The sequence below is a fragment of the Euleptes europaea genome, chromosome 7, assembly GCF_029931775.1.
Source record: "Euleptes europaea isolate rEulEur1 chromosome 7, rEulEur1.hap1, whole genome shotgun sequence".
Lineage (NCBI taxonomy): Eukaryota > Metazoa > Chordata > Lepidosauria > Squamata > Sphaerodactylidae > Euleptes > Euleptes europaea.
In genome coordinates this window covers 84,199,369-84,223,027 of record NC_079318.1, presented here as the reverse complement: position 1 = coordinate 84,223,027, position 23,659 = coordinate 84,199,369, and the positions used below count along the sequence as shown (strand labels likewise).

Below are 23,659 nucleotides of genomic sequence, written 5' to 3'. Positions count from 1 at the left end.
TGATTTTGTGGTTTTGAATTGTAAACTGTTGGGGATTTTAATCGTACTAGTATGATGCAAGCTGCTCTCAGCCAGAGTGACAGTTGGGGAAAGGGCGGCATAAAAGCCTAACAAATAAATAAGTAAAATAAATAAATACAGGATTGTAAGCCGGTTAATTCTTTGAGATCTACACCACAGACCCTGTTCCAATTACATTCCACTTCAGAAGTTAGGCGGGAGGTGATAAGGGATCAGGCTTTTTGATGGTGGCACCCTATAGCTGTGGAATATTTCCCCAGGGAAACTTGAGCAGTATTTATTTAGTTAGGTTTTAGCAACCAGCTCACCATCATTTTATTCTACCAAAGCTTTAACAGAGGCTTTTGCTCCTTCCTTGGCCGTTTCTTCTAATTTCCATTGCATTTTTACTGGTTTTATGATGTAATTTGGCAGTTTTACATTCACTGTTAGCCACCTCGTATATCTCACACTGAAAGTTAGGATTAAAAAACCCCACTTTAAATAAATACCCCAAGCCACCACTTGGGCCCTCCACCAAGGCATACTCACACTGGCAGCCTATCTGATGCGTGGCATTCATCAAGCGAACACACGTAGCTGTCCTGTTCAGCGGGATGTAGATTTTCCTCTCCACGGAGTTGCACCACCCTGAGCCTGCAGAGGAAGAGAAGGATTTTAGCAGAGGTGACTTCCACCCAAGAACAAATGAGATAGGCCGGAAGAGCCCCATTTGATGTCAGTGGTGGCAATCCCTGGACAGCGTGCTATAAACATCACTCAGCCTTTGGACTTCCCCTCCCACCTATGACTTTCACCAGAAACACAGTTCCAACAGCCGCTTTGCGTCAATGGGACTGCTTGGTTAATTTCAGTAATGAAGCAGAAGGGTGGTTGATGCAACAACATCAAAGTCAGGAAGAGGTGTTTCGCAATCCCCCTTTCAGCATCTTGCTCAGTGTGCCTCCTCCGGGCTCCCGTAATAAACAAGGAAATGAACATACAAGGAAAGAGCTCTCCTATTCAGACTTTCTCTTCAGTTAAGCCCATAGCCTCAAGACACGACAGTAAACCTACACTTGTGGAAAGCATGCGATGAGGATTCTCCAAACACAGGCTGCTTCATCCACCATCTGCTTTCCCTTTCATTATAATGACATTCCTTCCCCTCCAAGAGCATTTGACATGTCATAAAAATGGCTAGTTGAGTTTCAGCCTGCCCTGAAGCTGCAGCTTTTGCCAATTTTCTCCCTCTATGAAGTTTCCCCAGAGTCTTGAGGGCAGGGCTTTGGCAAATTTTTATGGAGAAGGGGAAATTCCTACCGCCACAGGGATCAAGTTTACTTTCATGTCCCCTTCCCTAGCCAATTTTTCTACCCACAGCTCCCCATCTGACATTGCTTGTGGTAGGTTTGCCACCTTGATTTCAGGATATGCTGTTTTATTTTCAACAGGTGTTGACAAAAGCAGAAACTCACATTCAAATAACTGACTTGAGCCGGTGTGGTGGTTAAAAGTAGTGGTTTGGAGTGGTGGACTCTGATCTAGAGAACCGGGTTTGATTCCCCACTCCTCCACATGAGCGGCAGATGCTAATCTGGTGAACTGGATTTGTTTCCCCACTCCTACACATGAAGCCAGCTGGGTGACCTTGGTCTAGTCACAGCTCTCTCAGCCTTACCTATCTCACAGGGTGTCTGTTGTGGGGGGGAGGAAGGAAAGTGATTGTAAGCCAGTTTGATTCTTTCTTAAGTGGTAGAGAAAGTCAGCATATAAAAACCAATTCTTCTTCCTCTCCCATCACTTCATCCCCACGTGTATCTTTGCAGCAAAAAGTCAGAATTGTGACAAACAGAATGCTGAACTTGGAATGGGGAGACCTGGGTCTAAATACATACCCACACATGAAGCTCACTGCTTGACCTTGGGCCAGTTACTACCTCGCTGCCTAGCCTACCTTAGAAGGGCTGTTGCAAAAATAAAACAGGGGGTGGAAATCCAGGTACCATCAATGTGACCTTTTCAGAAGGCGATCAGGCGACAAATATAGCTTTTAATGTAATCATCATAGAAGCTGGTAACATATCTAATGAAGCTGTATCCATTCTAATGCCAAACCTGAGGTTAAATGTGATCTTCCTCTCCCTTCCCTCCCTTTATTCTCCCTCCCATAAGAAAAACATTACCTAGCTTGAGGGGGGTATTTAAATGCAACTAGTATTTTATTTTATTTATCTGTTTTTCTCACTGGAACTCAAGGCAGATTAAGCAGAGTGAGCCAATACAATCAACAGGATGGGACATTCAGTAAACAGTGAAATAGGATTTGGACTGTAAAACCAACCAGAAATCTTAAAACAACAACAACCCAGAACTGAAGCAAAGCATAAATGTTACCATGACACATTAAAGTATAAAAAATTATATAGTAGGATCCAACTTACAGCAAACTATACACAATAGTATAGACCACAGTCCCTAATAATTTGTCCAACTAACTTTGTGAATCATCAGTCACTGATAAAATATTTACCTGCAGAACTTTAGTCTGTTAACATATTAATCTTTTTGCTTGCTGACCCCCGTGTGGGAAAAATTACCCAAGACACTTCCCCTTGATCTCTTTAAAGGAACATTAGGACACAAATACAATCATCACAAACAACAACTTCTACCTGGTATTTTGCTTAACAGAGAACCACATATTAACTTTCTACCACAATTGTATCCTCCAAAGAGCCCAGGTCTCTCCCTTCCACCACTGTGTCCTTACAACAAACCCGAGAGGTAAATCAGGTTGAAACAGAGAATGAGCAGCCCAAGGTGACCCTGCTGGGGCAAATGGGAATTAGGTCAGCACTTCTCCCCTCTGTTTGTTTCTCTTCTCCCATTGCCCCCTTCGGGTCAGAACAAAACAAAAAGCAATATCACCCAAACTCCATTAGAAGATAAACAGGCTACACAAATCCTCAACTACACTAAACCAATGGGGGGGGGGGACACACTTGATGCTTTCCTAACTACCATATAGCTGAACTTTCATTTCATTTACAATTCCCTTTCTCCTTTTACAATTCTACATTCTCATTCCCTTTCTCCTTTTTTTTTTATTTTAACCCAACCTTCTTCCGAAGTTCCAAAAAAAACCCAAACTCTGGCGCACCTGTAGAGATCTCCATTTAAAGGGCAGCCCTTCACCCCCCCCCAAGACCCCACCCACTTTCTCCCCTCCCACAAATAATTTGTGGGCGGGGCCTGACAGAGCTGGGGGAGTTTTGCTCACCTGCCGCCAAGGCGCAGAGGAGAAGCCCTCGGAGCAACCATTCAGCCGCTCCCCTTCTCCTCCAGCTGCTCCCCATTTCTTCCTCTTCGATAGCCGCCATCTTGCCGGCGGCTTCCGCTTCCTTTCCCCCGGTCGATCCCTTCACAAAGCGTTCGGGCGACGCTCCGGCCGCCACTCTATGGTTGAGAAACGTGGGAACGGGACGCTCTAGCCGGTGGGGCTTGTGGCCGCATGCGTGGCGACTCCCTTCCCGTTCCGCCTTTGTCCCTGGTTGCGATTGAAGCCTCTCCTCCTCTAGGGGTCGCTGTGGGAGAGGGAAAGGTTATCCCTCCTGTCCTCTATGGTGCGGCGGAGGCGCTCTCGCTTTTCCTCGATGGTTTTCCCGGCGGAAGAGGAAGTGGTGTGCTGGACGAGCCCTAGCGGCGGTGACGTGGAGGTAGCCGCTGTTGCTTTAGCGTAAGGGGCTGCCGGGCCTAAGGAGGGGGCGACGATGCTCACCAAGTTCGAGACCAAGTCGGCTCGCGTGAAAGGTACGAAGACCCCGGACGGGTTGAGGGTATCCCCCTTCCTTCCTGGGCATGGGTAGCGACAGTGTTAGATCAGTATGCGGTCCCCATAAAAATCCATGCAGGGGCCAATTTAAAGAGAACAGTGCTTGGTAGCTGTCAGTTGAAACATTGTAGAAGGACTTATGGAAGGAATACATACCTAAACAGAGGCATATAACACCCCCCCATATATAGAAAAGGGAAAGAGTCTAGTAGCACCTTAAAGACTAACAAAAATATTTTCTGGTAGGGTTTGAGCCTTCGTGAGCCACAGCTAACAAAAATATTTTCTGGTAGGGTTTGAGCCTTCGTGAGCCATAGCTAACAAAAATATTTTCTGGTAGGGTATGAGCTTCCGTGAGCCACAGCTGTGGCTCACGAAAGCTCATACCCTGCCAGAAAATTTTTTTGTTAGTTTTTAAGGTGCTACTGGACTCTTGCCCTTTTCTACTACTGCAGACAGACTAACCGGCTACCCACTGTGAATTATCCCCCATATATGTAAGTGAATAGCATCGTCTTGCACGCATGTGCATTTTTAAATGTATTGTTGTTGTGTGTAAGGTGCCGTCAAGTCGCAGCCGACTCATGGCAAACCCTTATGAGGTTTTCAAGGCAAGGGACTAACCGAGGTGGTTTGCCGTTGCCTGGACTTCCTTGGTGGTCTCCCATCCAAATACTAACCAGGGCTGACCCTGCTAAGCTTCCAAGATCTGGCGAGATCGGGCTATACCATGCTGTCTTCCCTTCCCAAATATATTGTTAAACGTATAGAAAGCTATATATTTCAGAAATATAATTAAGGCATATACAAAGATGTGCACAGTTTTTTAAAAAATCTGATAGGTATGTATCTGCTATTATATAAGAAGAACACATGTATGTGTTCAAGGGATGTCTCTGCCAGTATGGAAGCAGGGATATGCACACTTCTTTTCTATAGCGATTGGATTTTTACAGCTTTGTGTCTGACCTGGATAGCCCCAGGCTAGCCTGATCTTGTCAAATCTCAGAAGCTAAGCAGGGTCAGCCTTGGTTAGAAATTGGATGGGAGACCTCCAAGGAATGCTTGGGTCATGACGCGGAGGCAGGCAGTGGCAAACCACCTCTGAACGTCTCATGCCTTGTAAACCCTATGGGGTCGCCACAAGTCAGCTGTAACTTGACAGCACACACACAAAAAAGTGTTTCAGTAGATAGGCACCACATCTTTAAAAGTGATAGGCAAGTAAATCTGTATCTGTATGCTATATCTTGTGTATCTGTTGAAGTAGTTTGAGAGCTAGTCTGGCCTAAGACCGTGGATTACTATGGGTTAGACTGGAGTAACTGTGTATGGGATTGCACAAGAAGAGACTGAACTGTGAACCAGGAGGTCACTGATTGTGAGCTTAGACTGGAGTAGCTGCATAGGAATGCACAAGAAGAGATTGAACTGTGAAAGCATTTTTAGGATTGCACTGTAAATCCCCAAGTGAAATACGGGGATTAAAAATACTGACCTACTTTATTGAGCTGTTGTAACAAGTACTGTGACAATGTGAAGAACTTTGATGGCACTAAGAAAATTATTGGTAATGTAAAAGGCTTGTATCTGAAAAGGGGTATTTATTGTTGTGTGTTGGAGATGTGTGTTGATCTGCCCCCTTTTAGATATAAGCTTTTGTCCCTCTCTCATAATACTAGAACACGAGGTCATCTGCTGGAGGGCAAGAGATTCAAAACTGATAAAAGGAAGTATTTCTTCACACAACACATACTTAAATTGTGGAACTCCCTGCCCCAGAATGTGGTGATGGCTGCCAACTTGGAAGGCTTTAAGAGGGGACATATTCATGGAGGAGAGGGGTATTCGTGGCTACTAGTCAAAACGGATACTAGTCATGATGCATACCTGTTCTCTCCAGAATCAGAGGAGTATGCCTATATTAGGTGCTGTGGAAAACAGGCAGGATAATGCTGCTGCAGTCGTCTTGTTTGTGGGCTTCCTAGAGGCACCTGGTTGACCACTGTGTGAACAGACTGCTGGACTTGATGGGCCTTGGTCTGATCCAGCACGGCTTTTCTTATGTTCTTATGTATTTCTTCATATATCAAAATAACTCCTTGAAAAAATCTGTTGCTTGGAACTCATCCTGTTTTCTTTTCTTTTGTTGCAGGGCTTAGCTTCCACCCCAAGCGGCCCTGGATCCTAACGAGCCTGCACAATGGAGTGATCCAGCTCTGGGATTATCGGATGTGTACACTCATCGACAAATTTGATGAGCACGATGGTGAGTGGACGCACATATATGGGGGCAATTGTCTCAGTGCCTATGATCTTCAGATGGCTGCAAGTCACAATGGTTTGCTATATGTTAAAGTGCTAGAAGAAGTAGATCCGGTAGCCTTAGATGGGTGTGAGAAGTTGCATTGCCTAGGGAAAGGTTTTCTGGCTGCAAGTGTGCTGTAGCAAAGCACAAGCTTCATTTGAAAATGTAAAGTTCTGGCTGTAACTTTCTAAAAGGCAATTCCTTATGAAGGTAAAGAACTTCAGTAGAATGGTGTAAGGGGTTTGTGCTTGTTACATCAGAAGCCAGGGAGTATCATAATTTGAATTAACTCCCCCCCTTGTATAATGTTAATTAGGAGCTGTATTGGGATAAGCTACTACAATTGTTAAGCATAAGTCCTTTTTTAAATGCGTGTAATGGATGATGACAAACTGCATTACTAATCCCAAACTTTTCCAAAAGGAATTTATGGGATTTTATGGAGTAGGATTCATCGATAACCAGTTTCCTCCTAAAGAGAACTTTAAATAAATATCATGCTTTAGTAAGAAATGTAGCAGCCAGCTGAAACTCTGGAAAGAAGTTCTGATTGTGTATCTGAAATGTAGTTACTATTTCCATCTGTAAAAGAAGATATTACGTTGTATTTGCCCATAGCTGATTTCTAGGGTATATATAAATCTCATGGGATCACCATTCGTTTGTGAGTAAGCTAGGTGATCAAACATGTGAGGGTGGAGTTTTTCCAGTTCTCCATTCTGCCACTAATCCCAGTTCTCTTTATTTCAAAAGCATCTTGTCGTTTTCTCCAGTGGCTCTCTTTTCACAAGGCAGTGCACCTGATGGAGAATTTGCTGTCTCACAATCTGTTCCACTTCAGGGGAGGGGTACTAGCTATCCATTTAGGTGGTACTTAAATTGTGCCTGGGCACTGGGGTGATTTCAAAAGGCAGTAGGGTGTCCCCATCACTAACCAGGATCTCTCGTGACTTTTCAGGCCCTGTTAGAGGTATTGATTTCCACAAACAGCAACCGCTTTTTGTGTCCGGAGGAGATGACTACAAAATTAAGGTATTGGGGGGGGCTCCTCAACTTTCAGGAAGCAACAGGCTTGTGGCAGGGTGAGGTGGGGGGTGGAGGTGGATATTTGAGAGGGGGTGGCAAGAATAGGATTGCAATCTGTAATTTTTATAAACGCGTGATTAACAGAATAAGCATCCTATGAAAAATGGCTACTGGATTAGACAGGTTTAAAAGTGGTTAGTTCCATCAATGGCTATTTTATGTGCTTGCTGAGCGGAATCTCCATGTCTAGAGGCTGTGTTACCTGTTGATGCCAGTAGCTTGGAAGCAAGCAGCTGAGGAGGGCTGGTACCTTCATGTCTGGCTTCTGAGCTTCGAAAAAGATCTGGCTGGCTTACTGTTGGAGACAGGGTACTAGGCTAGATGGGCATTTGGCGGGGTCTAGCATGCTGTATCTTGTATTCTGTTAAATAATGAGTTTAGAGCCAGTTGCTGGGGGGAAAGGACAGGCGTCTTGCTGGAGTCTTGTGGGTAGAAGACGGGCTACTCTCAGTCAGTGTAAAGCCACAGAACGCAGGTAGTTTCGAGTCACCACCCTGAATGGGATGAGAGCAGCTTGCTGCATGACCTCTGCTTTGCTGTTCTTCAGGTCTGGAATTACAAGCTGCGACGCTGTCTCTTCACCCTTTTGGGACACCTGGATTACATCCGCACCACCTTCTTCCACCATGTGAGTCCCGCAGAGCTTTGGAACGGATTTTTTTTTTTAACTAATTGGTTTAAAATGGGGAACACCCACCTCTCAACCAAACAGTTTCCAGGTGGATTCTGTTTCGGCCTTAGCTTTTGTAGCTGTGGAATCAGTTTGATCTGAGCTTCAGAAAGCGTAAGGCAGGGCTTCAAAAGTCGCTCTGCGCAGTATTTCTGCTCAGTGGTTATATAATGTGTTCTGCAAAAACAAACACATGAAAAGGGATATGTCTGTTTTGTTTTTTGTTGGTAGGAATATCCCTGGATCCTGAGTGCATCTGATGATCAGACAATTCGGGTTTGGAACTGGCAGTCCAGAACTTGTGTTTGGTAACTCAACATTTCCTCTCTTGGATCTTCAACTTTTCCCCCCCTTTGTGATTCCCAAATGTTTTTTCCTGAAACAGCCCCCAAGGTTCTGTTCCTTAGTCTGTAGGTAAAATTAAGCCGTCTGTAACAATAGCATTTGTATGGTTTTTAGGGGTCCAGATTGTTTCAGATAAAGTATCTCAGAAATTCAGCAGTCCTTTAAAGTAGAATAATTACGAGTATGGACTGGAATAATTCCGGATTACGCTGTTGCATACCTACGTGTTTTATAAAAAGAGTGGTGTATTGATACATGAAAACGGGCGTATACATTAAAGGAACGTTGGTGTGAACATACTTTAATTGTAATGGAAGTTTATATAGACAGATATTGCAGTCTATTTTTTTGTTTGTAATCTAGGTCGGGTCACGATCTCTGTTGTTCCACTTTCTTGATAAATACTTCCGATTTTCATTATAATTTTTATGCGCTTTGGGTTGGATCCAGACTGAATTGGCAATTTCCACCTCTTTCCCCTTCCAACTGCAGGCCTCCTTTGTGTTGTCCCCTGCACCCCCAGGAGCGGCATTTTGTGGTGATCAGTGGGCTGCATTGGGAAGGAAGGAATGTTCCATTGCACTAAGTGGAAAATGTAGTCTGGATGTTAATCGTAGGATACTGCCCATTGGATGGATGTGAGCTGTTCTGAGCCCAGACTTGGTTGGGACAGAGAGTGGGGTAGAAACATAATAATAATTATAATGGGTCTGTGTATGTTGTTCTTCTTAGTTCTTATATACAGCTATCAAACTGATTATATACAGCTATCAAACTAACTTAATTCATGTATGTTATTAAATCAGCCATCTTTTGTAGTTAGCATTCGGTCTTTGGTTTTCATTTTGATCGAGTGTTTTCCAGGCTGGGCGGTGGCATGGGGATAACCTTTCCCGGTTGTCCACTCTTGACCCCCCTTCTGCAGATGTTTCACTTTGCCGGATTCTCCATTGCTATCCCACATAACTGTTTGAATACCCGAGAGAGGACTCAGCAGCCTTTCCTTCTTCTCTTCTAGTGTGCTGACGGGACACAACCATTACGTCATGTGCGCCCAGTTCCACCCTTCCGAAGACCTGGTGGTATCGGCCAGCTTGGATCAAACTGTACGCGTTTGGGATATTTCTGGTGAGCTGCCCAGGTCAAGCAGTGGTGGTGGGGTGTCCGGCAGAGATGCCCAGCTGGAAATTGCAATTGTTGAAAATGGGCCAGGGAACAAATTAGATGGGAGAACTGCTGTTGGCTGTTATTGCTGGACAGGGTAACAGGGGAAGAGGCAGAAGGCTTGCTTAATGAACGGTGCAGGAGGACATAAAAAAGAAAGGCCTGGTTGTGGTAGATTTGGGGGGGGGGATTAGATGTGGGGGAGGTTACCACCATGTCCTCTTTGTGCTTGGGGGTAGATTTCCACTTGCCAAGGCAGATGGCCAGTAGGATATAGGGGAACCCCTGTGCAGATGCAATAGTACTCTGCATTCTTATATCACGTTCAATGTTGAGAAGCACTGCAAATGCATTACTTCCAACAACCTTGTGAGGTAGATTAGTTATTATCCCCATATGACAGATAAGAACCTGAGCCTGGGAGAGAGTAAGTTGTCTTAAGTCACCTGGTGAGTTGGAAGAAAACATGAGATTTGAACTGGGGTGTCCTGAATCACAGCTAATATTCTTACCTGCTGCATTGTACCTGTTGATGTAAACACACTGCCAGAAATGGCCATAATATGTCAAGAACTGGGGCGACAGAGAACCACAAGGAACAAAAGCCCTCGAAGGCTGTGATGTGTCTGGAGCTTTGTGGTCCCCTTTTTGACCTACGTTCAGAGAATCTGATAACTGCACACATCCAAGATCCTTAAGACAGGATCTATGGTGAGGGTGGCGAGCATTCAGTTTTTGGCTGGAGAAGGGGACTGAGTGGATGCACAGAGCAAAGGAGCCAGAACTCCTGGGTTCCCTCAGAGAAGGGAGCAGGTTCCAGCTAAACTGCTGGCTTTGAAGTGTGTCCTCAAAGGGTTTCCCCTCCTTTTGCATCAGACTCAGAGTTGAACCTTGGCAGCGGGCACAGGTTTATAGCTGAAGCAAAATGGTCAAGTAAGGCAGAATTACCTGGGCTAGGGTTAGTAAAGGAGGCAAGGCATGTTCTGGTTGTGAGAGAGAGAAAGAAGGAAACAGGAGCTTCATGTGTGTGTGTTCCATTTTAATTTACCTTAAGTGGTTGTACATTGTTTTCTCAATTGCAGTTTTCAGCTGGGTGGGTTGTTGGAGTTTCATAGCACACATTCAGATATGACCAGCTGTATCGGTGTGGGGGGGATGGGGGGAGACTTCTGCTCCTTGGCTACTAATGGGGAAACTTTGTCGTCTCTTCTCCGACTCCCTCACTGTTCCATTCACGCTTCCTCTTGGCAAAACATGTGTGTGTAAAGTGCCGTCAAGACGCAGCCGACTTATGGCGACCCCCGATAGGGTTTTCAGGGCAAGAGACTAACAGGTGGTTTGCCAGTGCCTTCGTCTGCATAGCAACCCTGGTATTCCTTGGTGGTCTCCCATCCAAATATTAACCAGGGCTGACCCTGCTTAGCTTCCGAGATCTGATGAGACCATGCTAGCCTGGGCCATCTGGGTCAGGGTTTCTTGGAAGAAGTCTAGCACTCAATTTTGTACTGGCTTAGTGAGACTGAGTTGTTGTTTGCCACTTATGTCGCCACCCTCCCTCTCCCCATGTGTTAGTCGGAGACCAAGCTCCGGGTCGTCCTTACAGCGGCCCTGCGAGCTCAGGTAGGATTGGCCCCATAAGGGAGAAAGGTCGCTAGCGGCTGGCCTAAGGGATTTATTTAGGAATGAAGTGGCTACCCAACACCAGCCCTCAGTTGTTCCTCTGGCCACGTCATTCCTAAAACAACAGTGGAGTCCTCTTGGGTTCACAGTGGCTACGAGGATCATGGGGCCTCTTTACACCTGCGGCCAGGGGGGGAACAGTCCCAGTGACCACTGGACCAGTCAGCCATGCAGAGGGTACCCTATCCTGTCGCTGCCCAGATGGCCATTTCAAGGGCCCCGGGCCACAATGACCCACCTTGTTTCTGCCATGCCAGAGAGTGATTGGAGCAAGTTTGGGTCTGGTTGCTGGATTAAAACGCATGAAAAACTGCGTCCTAACTGAGTGACCTTTCTTTGCTTGTCATACTAATAGTGATTTCTTTGATGGTTTGCAAAATAACTCCTTTCCCCCCTCCCCCCACCCGAATGCTCTGTTTAATCCAGGTGGGAAAGCAACAGCCGGGTTTTTGGGAGGGAGCACTTGGCCATGCAGCAAAACACAACGGATCAGCTTCCTTTTGAGAGCCAGCATGGTGTAGTGGTTAAGAGTGGCGGACTCTAGTCTGGTGAACCAGGTTCAATTCCCCACTCCTCTACGTGAAGCCTGCTGGGTGACCTTGGGCCAGTCGCAGTTCTCTCAATTCTCTCAGCCCCACCTACCTCACAAGGTGTCTGTTGGGGAGGGGGAAGGCGATTGTAAGCTGCTTTGAGACTCCTTATGGTAGAGAAAAGCAGGGTATAAAACCAATTCTTATTCTGAATCAATAGTTGATTCCTGAGCAAAGGATTATCCTTGTGTTTAAGCATGGGGGCTGGTGAGGTTCCAGGTGCTACGAGGCTGAGAAAGTTGCGGGCGACGGGGTTTAGCGAAAGCGCCGGAGGTGTTACGTAAACAGTCTGCTGCTGGGAGTGGGGGTGGGGAGAGCAAGCACAAGCTAGACGGGGCACGTCACAGACCACCTCCAGCATGGCAGAGCACTGTGCCCGCTCTCCAGACGTACCGCTCGTTTCTCCTTCGGCTCTTGCCTGAGCTTCTCGGGGCTCCTTTTTTAACCCTCCCTCCTCCACGCCCTTTAGTCGGGGCGCTGCTTGTGCATGATGAGTCTGGCCTTTGCCCTCGGTTCCGGTCAGCACCTTAATTGTCCCCCCTCTCCTGCCCATTCCTCCGCCCCGCTCACTCCCACGAAAGCTGGCTCATTCTGTGAGTGTCCTCCTCCCCTCCTCTCTGGATTTGTGTAGTTGCTCCAGAAATTTTCCACCTGTCGTTCGGTGTCCCTTGCTGGCTCCTTAAAACCCCGGATGTTTGCCCTGGACCAGATGTGCGTATTGAACAGATAAAGCTACCTTATGCTGGGGGGGGGTAGCTGTTGGCCCCAACCCACTCAGCTTTTTCTACTTGGACTGGCAATAACTCCCCAGAGTCTGAAACCAAGAAGGATCTTGTTCCAGAACTTGCAAAAAACCCTCAATGTGAGATTTCTGTTTTTCATCCTCCCAAGTCTTGGCCCATTGTGACAAATTCATAGTTGGCTGTTTAATATGGTGGAGAGCCAGCGTGGTGTAGTGGTTAAGCTCAGTGGTTTGGAGCGGTGGACTCTGATCTGGAGAACTGGGTTTGATTCCCCTCTCCTCCACAGGAGTGGCGGAGGCTAATCTGGTGAACCGGGTTGGTTTCCCCACTCCTACTCATGAAGCCCCATGGCGCAGAGTGTTAAGCTGCAGTACTGCAGTCGAAAGCTCTGCTAACCACCTGAGTTCGATCCCGACGGAAGTTGGTTTCAGGTAGCCGGCTCAAGGTTAACTCAGCCTTCCATCCTTCCGAGGTGGGTAAAATGAGTACCCAGCTTGCTGGGGGTAAAGGGAAGGTGACTGGGGAAGGCACTGGCAAACCACACCGCAAACAAAGTCTGCCTAGTAAACGTCGGAATGTGACGTCACCCCATGGGTCAGGAATGACCCGGTGCTTGCACAGGGGACCTTTACCTTTACTCATGAAGCCAGCTGGGTGACTTTGGGCTAATCACAGTTCTCTTAGAGTTCTCTCAGGCCCATCTACCTCACAAGGTGTCTTGTTTGGAAGGGAAGGTGATTGTAAGCCGGTTTGATGCTCCCTTAAGTGGTAGAGAAAGTCGGCGTATACAAACCAACTCTTCTTCTTCTGATATTCCCATTTCAAAATTTATGTATTTTGTTTGTACCCCATCTCTTGATCCGGAGGATACCTTCATCCTCCTCTTCTCTATTTTATCCTCACAACAACTCTGAGAGGTTCATTAGGTCGAGCTCCCCACCGTACTGCCCAAGGCTGCCATGGCCCCCGCCAGGTGTTTTTAGAAAGTGGGCAGGACCTGCTGGGGCTTTTGCCCAGCAGGACATCTGATTGGCGGCGCAGATTTTAAGAAGTTGCTTCAGCAGCAGTTTCCACCACAGCCCACAAATCTTCACTGCATGACTGAAAAGGAACTGTGTGTATGCAAGAAAATGTTTTTAAACAATCTATTCATCTTAAAAGGCATCCTGTTAAACGGAGCTCCAGCCTGAAATGTTGAAGAGTTATTGTTAGAGCTATGCTTACTCTCACTCTGTGTTTGTGGCTGGTTCGGCCGCTTGTGGCAGCCATTTTGTAGTCGCACCCACCATCCAGCGTTAGAATTCCCAAGGTGCCCTCAGGTTCAAAGAAGTTGGGGACCCCTGGGATAGGCTGAGGGTGTGTGACGGGCCCAAGGTCACCCAGCAACCTTCCTCAGCAGAGTGGGGATTCAAACCTGGGCCTCCCAGATCCTGTTCCTGACACTGTCGCCCTTAGACCACACCTGCCTCTTAGTTTATTGTCCAGGGTGGCTGACAGGAAGTACTGACAAAATTCAATAAAGCTTCTAAAATGCAAAAAAAATGTGGTGAAATTAAGTATTAACGATTTAACAGTAAAAACAACGACAAGCGATGACAAACAGCAGTAGAAAGATCAGCCAGGAAATGTGCAATGGAATAAAGGGTTGGTTCCCCGGGGTCCATTCCACTAATGGTGCTTTCCCTGACATAAGAGACTGCAGGATCCAACCCTGCATAGTTTAGCTTAGGTCTGGTGTCCTAAAAAGGAAAAAGGTGGAGTGCGTCTCCTTGGGGGGAGGGGAGACAAAGTTGAGTTTCGGCAGCCGAGAAGGCTGTACTACCAGTCGCCACTGCCTGAGGCAGGCGCCCGGAAGAGGCTATCCAGAAATGCTCTTGATGAGAAGATATGTTTGGCAGGAGAATGTGATCCTTCGAGTAACCTGGTCCCTGTCTGTTACATTAACCTGAGTGCTCCTGTTAATGGCCATATCCATATTTAAAATCTTAACCCATGCTCAGATCCCCAGGCAGAGTGTTTTTATGGTGCAGCGTAAGACATTTTCGCCTCTTGGTAGTTGCTCTTCACCTTCTGCATTGGGCCTCATGTGACTCTGTCGCCTGCCTGGTGGCAAAGGACCGTTGATTGTCCCAGTGAATGATGGGAATTCTAGAAACAGCCCTATGTTTTTTAGCAGAGGGTTGTGGGGAAATAATCGGATCTCTCTTCATTTCCGTTCCTTCTTTACCTCTTTGCTCTTGTTCATGAGTATCTTCTGCATTTATACAAACTGCATTCCCTCAGAGTTGCAGGGCTTTGTGATAACCTTGTGTTTGCTCCCTCCCTGCCGTTCTCTTCGTTTCGCCTGGAAGGCCTGAGGAAGAAGAACCTCTCTCCTGGAGCTGTGGAGTCAGACGTCCGGGGGATCACGGGCGTAGACCTTTTTGGCACAACCGATGCAGTGGTGAAGCATGTCCTGGAGGTACCGTTGGGCTTGCATGTGGATCCATGCCGTACCTGCTGCCGAAACCGTCATGTTCAGTCGCTTCATCTCAACAGCCATTGGGAGGGTCACTTTCTCCCGCCATCCATTCCATAACCCACAAAGAGGGAGGACCAAAACGCGCAGCCAATAAATACAGTCAGAGTTTCTTTGTCACAGACTGCTTTCAGTTTGGATTAAAGCGTCTAGATCAGTGAATTGTTCTCTGAATGTGCCCCATCATCTGTTTATTATTAGTCTGCCTTTTTTACTGATACTCGAGGCAGATCATGCATTTATTATTAGTCTGCCTTTTTTACTTACACTCGAGGCAGATCATGCAGTTCAAGTCAAAGCAGTCAATAGGACGAGACATCTGATAATAGGATGAGCATTACAGCAGTCTCAATAAGCTTTAAAGTATTAGGCATGCTACGTTAAACAATGCAGAAAAAGTTATTACATATGTATTTTTTTTAAAACAGTGAGAGTAAGATAGTAGGTAAAGCAAGCAGGTGACTGAAAGAGAGGTGGTGGACCACCTCTGGGTCATCATCTTGGATAACTCATCTGCCCTGGACCCTTTTCCAGTCTGATTTCAGGCTGGGCTAAAGGATGGAGACAGCAGTGGTGGCCTTAATTCAGGGGTGTCAAATTCATTTGTTACAGGGCTGGATATGACATAAATGTCACTTGGCTGGGCCATGCCTCTCCAGACCACATCAGGACTGGGGTGGGGTGGCTGCCTTGTGGGCCGGATAAGAGCTCTTAAGAGGCCAAATCCAGCCCCCAGGCCTTAATTTTGACACCCCTGCCTTAGTGGATGATTTCCATCCGAAAGTAGATGCCTCTTCGTGGCCGCTACTGGATTTATCCAAAGCCTTTGCTCCCATTTGCCGGGATCCACCTTCTTCCATTTCTCGTGGTGATTGCTTACAAGGTAGTTGTGGTCTGAGAGTATCCCTTTCCTCCAGGGACACGATCGCGGAGTGAACTGGGCTGCTTTCCACCCCACCATGCCTCTCATAGTGTCGGGAGCCGACGATCGGCAGGTCAAGATCTGGAGGATGAATGGTAAGTTTACAAACTACGGCTCATCCGCATGCCAGCTAAGCGTTTGCTTTTTGGCCTCGGTAGAAACGTTCCTATTTGGCGACTGTTCCAGTTTGGCTATAGTGGAGCAATTCTCGTAAGTATCGAGAGTGCCTGGTATAAGGTGAGACCATCAGCTGCGGAAGAGCCAGTTTGGGTGGGATGCTGCCACTGGGGTGGGATACATGTTTGGGAACCATAGGAAAGAAAAGGCTGGGGTGTGTGTGCAACATATAGTCAATGAGGAGGGGCATGTGACATACAAGCATGTGTGATGTGGTCACCCTTCTTTTATCAGTTTGGGGACTCAGCGGATGTTGCTGAACTCTTTGCCCCCAACTGGCTGTGGCTCTGAGCCGGGGCCAGCTTGGGTGCCAATGCGACAAGGCCGAAAGAGGTGGGTGCCAACTAGGGTTTCTGACCTCCAGGTGGTGACTCATGATTGCCTGCTATTACCACTGATCTCCAGGAGGCAGAGATCAGTTCCCGTGGAGAAAATGGCCACTTTGACAATTGGACTCTATGGCATTGAAGTCCCTCCCCAAACCCTGCCCTCCTCAGGCTCCACCCCCAAAATCTCCAGGTATTTCCCAACCCAGAGCTGGCAACCCTCGTGTCAACTCTTAGGCAAGCTGCTATGAGGTGCAGGCTCTCTGGTTCTCAGACTCTCTCACAAGAAGTCCAGTTATAGGATCTCAGGAGCTCCAACTGTTGTGGACAGCCCAATTCCTTGCCCCAGAGGTACAGTTGCAGCCTCCTCGTATGAGGCTTGAGGAGTGCTTGACTTCTCCTTTTTTTCTGCTTCCACCTATTAGGCGCCCAACTTATTTTCTTGCCCTGTGATGACAAAAACACGTTATTTCAAAACATGCAATCCCCCCCCTTTTAAATACTAGTAACAAAGCAAGGAGGCCAGTTTCTGATAGCAAGGCTGTGGAGATTGAAGAGTTAAACCCGGTGTTGGCCCTGAGCATGGCCCCAAGACAAACCGAGGCAGTACAAGCCCTGCAGTTTGCATTTGATGGATGGAACCAGTGTGAACTCTAAATGTTGCCAGATCCCCCACATGTTAGACGCCGAAACTCAACGGGGCAGGGCCTGATGATGTTACATACTTTCACAGGTTGGCCCACTTAGTTCCAGTCAACGCGATTCTGGTCCAGTTAACTCTTTGAGCGGGGCACTTCTGGGTTAGGCTGAGAAACAGATTGCCAAAGGAGATTGTGCGGTCTTCTCAGGAGACTTATGTGAAGAAATTGCTTGAGCCTCTGTCTGTGCCATGAAAACACAAGAGGTGCCTAATCGGATCAGACCAAAAGTAATCTGGCCTGGCATTTCCCCCCAGCACTGAGCAGCCAGATGTTTCTGGGAAGCCCATAAGCCAGATGTGAAGCCAGTGGACTTTCCCTGATTGTGTGAATAGCTAAATAGTTCCAGCTCTACCTATCGCAGCTAAACCTTTTCTTTCCCATTAAGTTGTCTAAGCATGAAAAGAGAACAGTATCGCCCTAGTGAATTCCAGTTATGTGTTACAGCAGTACAAGGGGACGAAAGTGTCATCAGGATAGTGGGGAGAAGGAGTGCTGCCCCTGTGCGTGACCTTGACTCTCTGGCTAGCCCAGGGATGGATGGTAATTGCGTCTTTTAAGTACGGCGGTGGACCTGAGCGCATAACCGTTGTGGTGTCTCTTTTCCGATGAGGGCCGTTGGGCAGGCCTGATGACCTGTTCCAATTAAGGGCCTCTTCAGCGCTGTATCCCAACCTCTCTGGCACAGGTGGGGGCCCCCTCACCTCGGCACCGTGATCACAAAAGTCTCACGTGAGTCAGTGGTTTGTGATCATGCGGCTCTTCTTGTCTCCCCCCCCCCCTCAGAATCGAAAGCTTGGGAAGTGGATACCTGCCGTGGGCACTACAACAACGTCTCGTGCGCGGTGTTCCATCCTCGCCAGGAGCTCATCCTCAGTAACTCGGAGGACAAGAGCATCCGCGTCTGGGACATGTCCAAACGGTAAACGTGATGTGCTGGCCTTCCTGTTTCCTATGTGTTGGTTCTTCTTGAGCACTCAAGTCTCCTGGCCTGGATGGTCTGAGGATGGAGGCGCTGAATCATAGACACATGGAATCATAGAATTGGAAGGGGACCTCCAGGGTCATCTAGTCCAGCTTCTTGCACAATGCAGGAAATTCACAAATACCTCTCCCACACACACACCCCAGTGACCCCTATTCCACGCCCAGAAGATGGCAAAAAAAACCCTCCAAGATCCTTGGCCAATCTGGCCTGGAGGAAGATTGCTTCCTGACCCCGAAGTGGCAACTGGCATTTCCCTGGTCATGTAAGGAAGGGCCACGGGAGCCAAGCACTGACACAACCCTTCCTGCCCTCCCTCTCATGAACTGCCTAAGTTCACAGAATCAGCATTGCTGACAGAGGGCCATCTAGCCTCTGCTTAAAAACGTCCAAAGAAGGAGAGTCCACCACCTCCCAAGGAAGCCTGTTCCACTGAGGAACCGCTCGACTGTCAGGAAGTTCTTCCTAATGTTTAGCCGAAAACTCTTTTGATTTAATTTCAACCTGATGGTTGTGTTCCAAACTTCTAGGGCAACAGAAAACAATTCCGCACCATCCTCTATATGACAAACCCTCTGTATGATACCATCTTCTATATGACAAATGTTTTAGTACTGCGTGGCGAAATGTGTACCACTGGCTCTTTAGTTCGGGGGCTTAAGTATGTTCTTTTGACATTGAGAGGGATTGTCGAACAAACCTGGTTGAGCAGGAAAAGGTTGGTGTATACATTTTCGAAATGGATTTCATGCAAAAAGGTGCAGTGCTTTGTGTGATAATGCATCTGTTTCCCGCTTCCCAACCCTAGCACGGGCGTCCAGACTTTCCGCCGGGATCACGATCGCTTCTGGGTGTTGGCAGCTCACCCCAACCTCAACCTCTTTGCTGCAGGTAAAGATTCTTTGGGATGCCCAAGCTCGGTTCAACTCAATGCATTTCTTACCAGTTCACAGTTTTCCCTGCCGTCCTCCCAAGAAACTCACAGCACATCATTTTACAGCGCAATCTGAGGCAGTGGTGCAATGGTTAAGAGCGGCAGACTCTAACCTGGTGAACTAGGTTGGTTTCCCCACTCCTCCACATGAAGCCAGCTGGGTGACCTTGGGCAAGTTACAGCTCTGTTAGAGCTCTCTCAGGGTAAGGGAAGGGAAGGTGATTGTAAGCTGGTTTGATTCTTCCTTAAGTGGTAGAGAAAGTCGGCATATAAAAACCAACTCCTTTTCTCCTTCTTTTTATCTGCTCTCAGAGGTTGCATCTCTCCAAGGTCTCAGGCAAAGGACTTTTCCAGCCCTGTTTTGTGAGATCTTTTTAGCCAGAGATGCCAGAGATTGAACTGGGATGTAGTGTGTGCTCTACCACTGAGCTGTGGCTCTGTCCTCCAAATGTGCCTCTGCTTTCTTAATGGTGGTGGAAAGCACCACAGGGCTTTCAACACCAGAGACATTCAGAGTTATTTTGCCATTGCCTGTCTCTACGTAGCAACCTTGCACTTCCTTGTTGGTCTCCCATCCAAGTACTGACCAGGAGCAGCCCTGCTGAACATCTGAGATCTGATGAGATTGGGCCACCCAGTTCAGGGCCTTTTAAAAATAGACAGTAGTAGGATAAAAGCCAGATTTGAATTCACTGACATCTCTGAGTTCGATGCAAATCTCCACCACAGCCCCAAGTAACTTGCAAGACCGAACACGTTCTTGAGTCCTTTCTGAGCACTTTCAGTCTCCCTCCAGTGGGACACCGACCCATGAAACCTCCTGCCACGACACATCTGTCAGTCCTCGAAGTGCCATGAGGCAGTTGATCTTTGCCTCATCAGAAGAGCATCGCCACCAGCTCTCTGACGCGTCTCCCCTTTTCTTCTTCCAGGACACGACGGGGGCATGATTGTGTTCAAGCTGGAACGTGAGCGGCCTGCCTACGCCGTGCATGGCAACATGCTCTACTACGTGAAGGACCGCTTCCTCCGCCAGCTGGACTTCAACAGCTCCAAGGACGTGGCCGTGATGCAGCTGAGGAGGTGTGGAGGGCTCTCTTTTCTGTGGGGGTCTTCAGTTCCCTGTTCTGTCTTAAGCAGGGGTTTCTCATCTTGTTCCCGCTGCTCTTTGTTCCCTCCAGAGATCAGAATTTTCACCTACAGAGGACCCACAAGAGTGGGAAAGGAAGTTACTTGCTTGCACGCACATGCCCACATGCTTGCACATGCCCACAAACGCACATGCTTTCTGGAGTTGCTGTGAACTACACAGGGATGTATGGAATGAGCCAGCTTTTCTTGGCATAGTGAACTCTTGTCCCAACTCTTTGCCATTTGAATGTGGATTGTTTCTTTTGTACGTTTGGGCACCATTCAGTGAGCGAACATGGCATTGCATTTAAGAGTGTTGGGGTTAGGTGTGGAGAAATACCGTTTTCAAAACCAGACACATGAATGCATGAAGCTGCCTTATGCTGAATCAGACAAAAATATAAGAAAAGCCCTGCTGGATCAGACCAAGGCCCATCAAGTCCAACAGTTCACACAGTGGCCAACCAGGTGCCTCTAGGAAGCCCACAAGCAAGACGACTGCAGCAGCATTATCCTGCCTGTGTTCCTCAGCACCTAATATAATAGGCATGCTTCTCTGATCCTGGAGAGAATAGGTATGCAACATGACAAGTATTCATTTTGACTAGTAGCCATGGATAGCCCTCTCCTCCATGAACATGTCCACTTCCTTCTTAAAGCCTTCCAAGTTGGCAGCCATCATCACATCCTGGGGCAGTGAGATCCACAATTTAACTATGCATTGTTTGAAGAAATGCTTCCTTTTATCTGTTTTGAATCTCTCCCAGCTTCAGCAGATAGTATTATGAGAGAGGGAAGCGGCTCCCTGTCCATACCATCCTTAATCTTATAGACCTCTCTCATGTCTCCCCTTCTGACCTTTACATTTGCAATAAAGTGAATATGTGTCAGCCTTCCTTACCACTTCCCCAGGGAGTTGCGCTTGGCCCCCCCCTCACTTTTGATCTTCAGGAGGCAATTGAAGACAGCTTTATTTAGGATTGCATTTGACTAATTTAGTTTTTATTAATATTTTTTTTGCCGTCAAGCTGACTTATGGCAACCCCATAGGGTTTCCAAGGCAAGACAGGTTCGGAGGTAGGTTGCCATTGCCTGCCTCTGCGTCACGCCCCTGGTATTCCTTGGAGGTCTCCTGTCCAAGTACTTGCCAGGGTCAGGCCTGAGAGCACGCAGCTGGTGCAAAGTCCCCCAGCAAGCTTCTCTGGGACGAGTGGGGATTTGAACCTGGGCTTCTCAGCTCCTTGTCTGATACCTCAACCACCACACCACGCTGGGTCCTGATTTAGATTTTACGTGTTGTTTTTATAATTGTAGTTTTATTTACCTTGTTCCACAAAGTAGAAAGGCTGCTAAAATGTTTTAAATAAAGGTTCTAAGGATCTTACGACCATGTATGTGAAGAGCCTTCAGCACTCAGAGGTACTACAAACTGGGAAGTATTGTTACAGTAAGGTAGAGCCTTACTGGGTGTGAAAGCTGGACAGTGAAGAAAGCTGATAGGAAGAAAATAGATTCCTTTGAAATGTGGTGTTGGAGGAGAGTGTTACGGATTCCGTGGACTGCCAAAAAAACAAATCAGCGGGTTGTAGATCAAATCAAGCCTGAACTGACCCTAGAAGCTAAAATGACTAAACTGAGGCTATCGTATTTTGGTCACGTCATGAGACGACAAGAGTCACTGGAAAAGACTGTCATGCTAGGAAAAGTTGAGGGCAGCAGGAAAAAAGGAAGACCAACAAGAGATGGATTGACTCAATAAAGGAAGCCACAGCCTTCAATTTGCAAGATCTGAGCAAGGCTGTCAAAGATAGGACATTTTGGAGGACTTTCATTCATAGGGTCGCCATGAGTTGGAAGCAACTTGACGGCACTTAACACACACATGTGAAGAGCCTTGAGCATTCAGAGGTACTACAAACTGGGAAGTATTGTTACAGTAAGGTAGAGCCACGCTTAGTGGACATTCTCGTGGGTTGAAGTCTGTCTGTGGCTCCTCCCACACCGCCCTCTGCCAGCCACCGCTAAATGACCTGGAAAGCCCCCCCCCCCATTCACTTTCCTCCCTGCTTTCTTTCCTTCTCAGCGGGTCCAAGTTTCCCGTGTTCAACATGTCGTACAACCCAGCCGAGAACACCGTCCTCCTCTGCACCGTAAGTCAAAATCCGTCCTGGGGTATATAGGCAACCCCAGTGGGCCAGCCGCAGCTGGGGGGCAGCGTGGTTGCCTCGTCACCAGAAGAGATTTTTATGGTTTCTTGTGAGGCCTCTTCCACCCTGTCGATTGCCTCTCAGGTAGTGAAGGTTGCAAAAAGTGTTGACATGGCTGTATTTCTTACAAACAGCTGCAAAGTTAGGCGTTCTAAAGCAAAATGTGTGAATCCTCTCGTGGGCCAAAGTATATATTGAAAGTAAATAATAATGACAATGATTAGGAAGAAAGACCTTTCTAACAATTCAGGGCACTTTCACACATGCCAAAGAATGTACTTTCAACCCACTTTCAGTACACTTTAATGATGGTTTGCAAGTGGATTTTGCCAGTTCACACAGTAAAATCCAGCTTCAAAGTGGATTGAAAGTGCATTATTAGGATTGCATTTGACTAATTTCAAAGTGGATTGAAAGTGCATTATTAGGATTGCATTTGTACGTTTGGGCACCATTCAGTGAGCCAACATGGCATTGCATTTAAGAATGTTGGGGTTAGGTGTGGAGAAATACCGTTTTCAAAACCAGACACATGAATGCATGTGTGAAAGTGCCCTTAGAGCAGTTCCTCAATGGAACAGGCTTCCTCCGGAGGTGGTGGGCTCTCCTTCCCTGGAGGTTTTAAAGCAGAGGCTTGATGGCCATCTGTCAGCAATGCTGATTCTATGACCGTAGCCAGATCTTGAGAGGGAGGGCAGGAAGGTTTGTGTCAGTGTTTGGCTCTCATGGCCCTTTCTTGCATGCCCAGGGTAGTGCTGATTGCCACTTTGGTGTCAGGAAGCAATTTTCCTCCAGGTCAGATTGCCCGGGAATCCTGGAGGGTGTCCTTGGGCATTTGAAGCCAGAAGTCTTCCATAAGAGGAGCGGTAAGGCTCCATCTGCATGTGCTGTACCAAGCGCACACCCAGTAAAGCATTCTGCCCCAAGACAAGCAGGAGTCTGCCATTGCAATACATTAATCAAGTTATTCAGGACATGGAGTAGAGGTCACTGGGGGCAGGTAGTTGTGAATTTCCTGCATTGTGCAAGGGGTTGGACTAGATGACCCTCGTGGTCCCTTCCAACTCTATGATTCTATGACAAGAAAACAATTAGGGTTGGTTTACTGACATGAGTGCGACAAGAGTCTATTTTTACAATGTGTTAGAAGGACCTTCAACAATATGTAGTAGGGGTGTGATCCTTGGGGGGTTAGGTTAGTGGTGTTTAGTATTTTAATTTAGGAAATGGAGGTGGCTGAATCCAACTCCTTGGGCAAGGCACATGAACACATGAAGCTGCCTTATACTGAATCAGACCCTTGGTCAATCAAGGTCAGTATTGTCTTCTCAGACCGGCAG

The 23,659-nt window shown here is 47.3% G+C and overlaps 2 protein-coding genes across 2 annotated transcripts in view; one reads left to right on the top strand and one right to left on the bottom strand.

Moving 5' to 3' along the window:
• NCSTN (nicastrin) overlaps nt 1–3,516 on the bottom strand; it is a 38,419-nt gene extending 34,903 nt beyond the window's left edge. The window contains 4 exon segments of the mRNA XM_056853455.1: nt 553–657; nt 3,284–3,413; nt 3,415–3,459; nt 3,505–3,516. Coding sequence (XP_056709433.1) covers nt 553–657; nt 3,284–3,413; nt 3,415–3,459; nt 3,505–3,516 — 292 coding nt within the window.
• Nucleotides 3,517–3,771: 255 nt separating this feature from the next.
• COPA (COPI coat complex subunit alpha) overlaps nt 3,772–23,659 on the top strand; it is a 49,764-nt gene continuing 29,876 nt past the window's right edge. The window contains exons 1-12 of the mRNA XM_056853808.1: nt 3,772–3,813; nt 5,991–6,104; nt 7,102–7,175; nt 7,777–7,857; nt 8,131–8,207; nt 9,263–9,372; nt 14,773–14,882; nt 15,857–15,956; nt 17,849–17,984; nt 18,856–18,938; nt 19,914–20,064; nt 22,196–22,262. Of these exons, the coding sequence (XP_056709786.1) occupies nt 3,774–3,813; nt 5,991–6,104; nt 7,102–7,175; nt 7,777–7,857; nt 8,131–8,207; nt 9,263–9,372; nt 14,773–14,882; nt 15,857–15,956; nt 17,849–17,984; nt 18,856–18,938; nt 19,914–20,064; nt 22,196–22,262 (1,143 nt within the window). The 5' untranslated portion in view covers nt 3,772–3,773. The remainder of the gene's footprint in view (nt 3,814–5,990; nt 6,105–7,101; nt 7,176–7,776; nt 7,858–8,130; nt 8,208–9,262; nt 9,373–14,772; nt 14,883–15,856; nt 15,957–17,848; nt 17,985–18,855; nt 18,939–19,913; nt 20,065–22,195; nt 22,263–23,659) is intronic.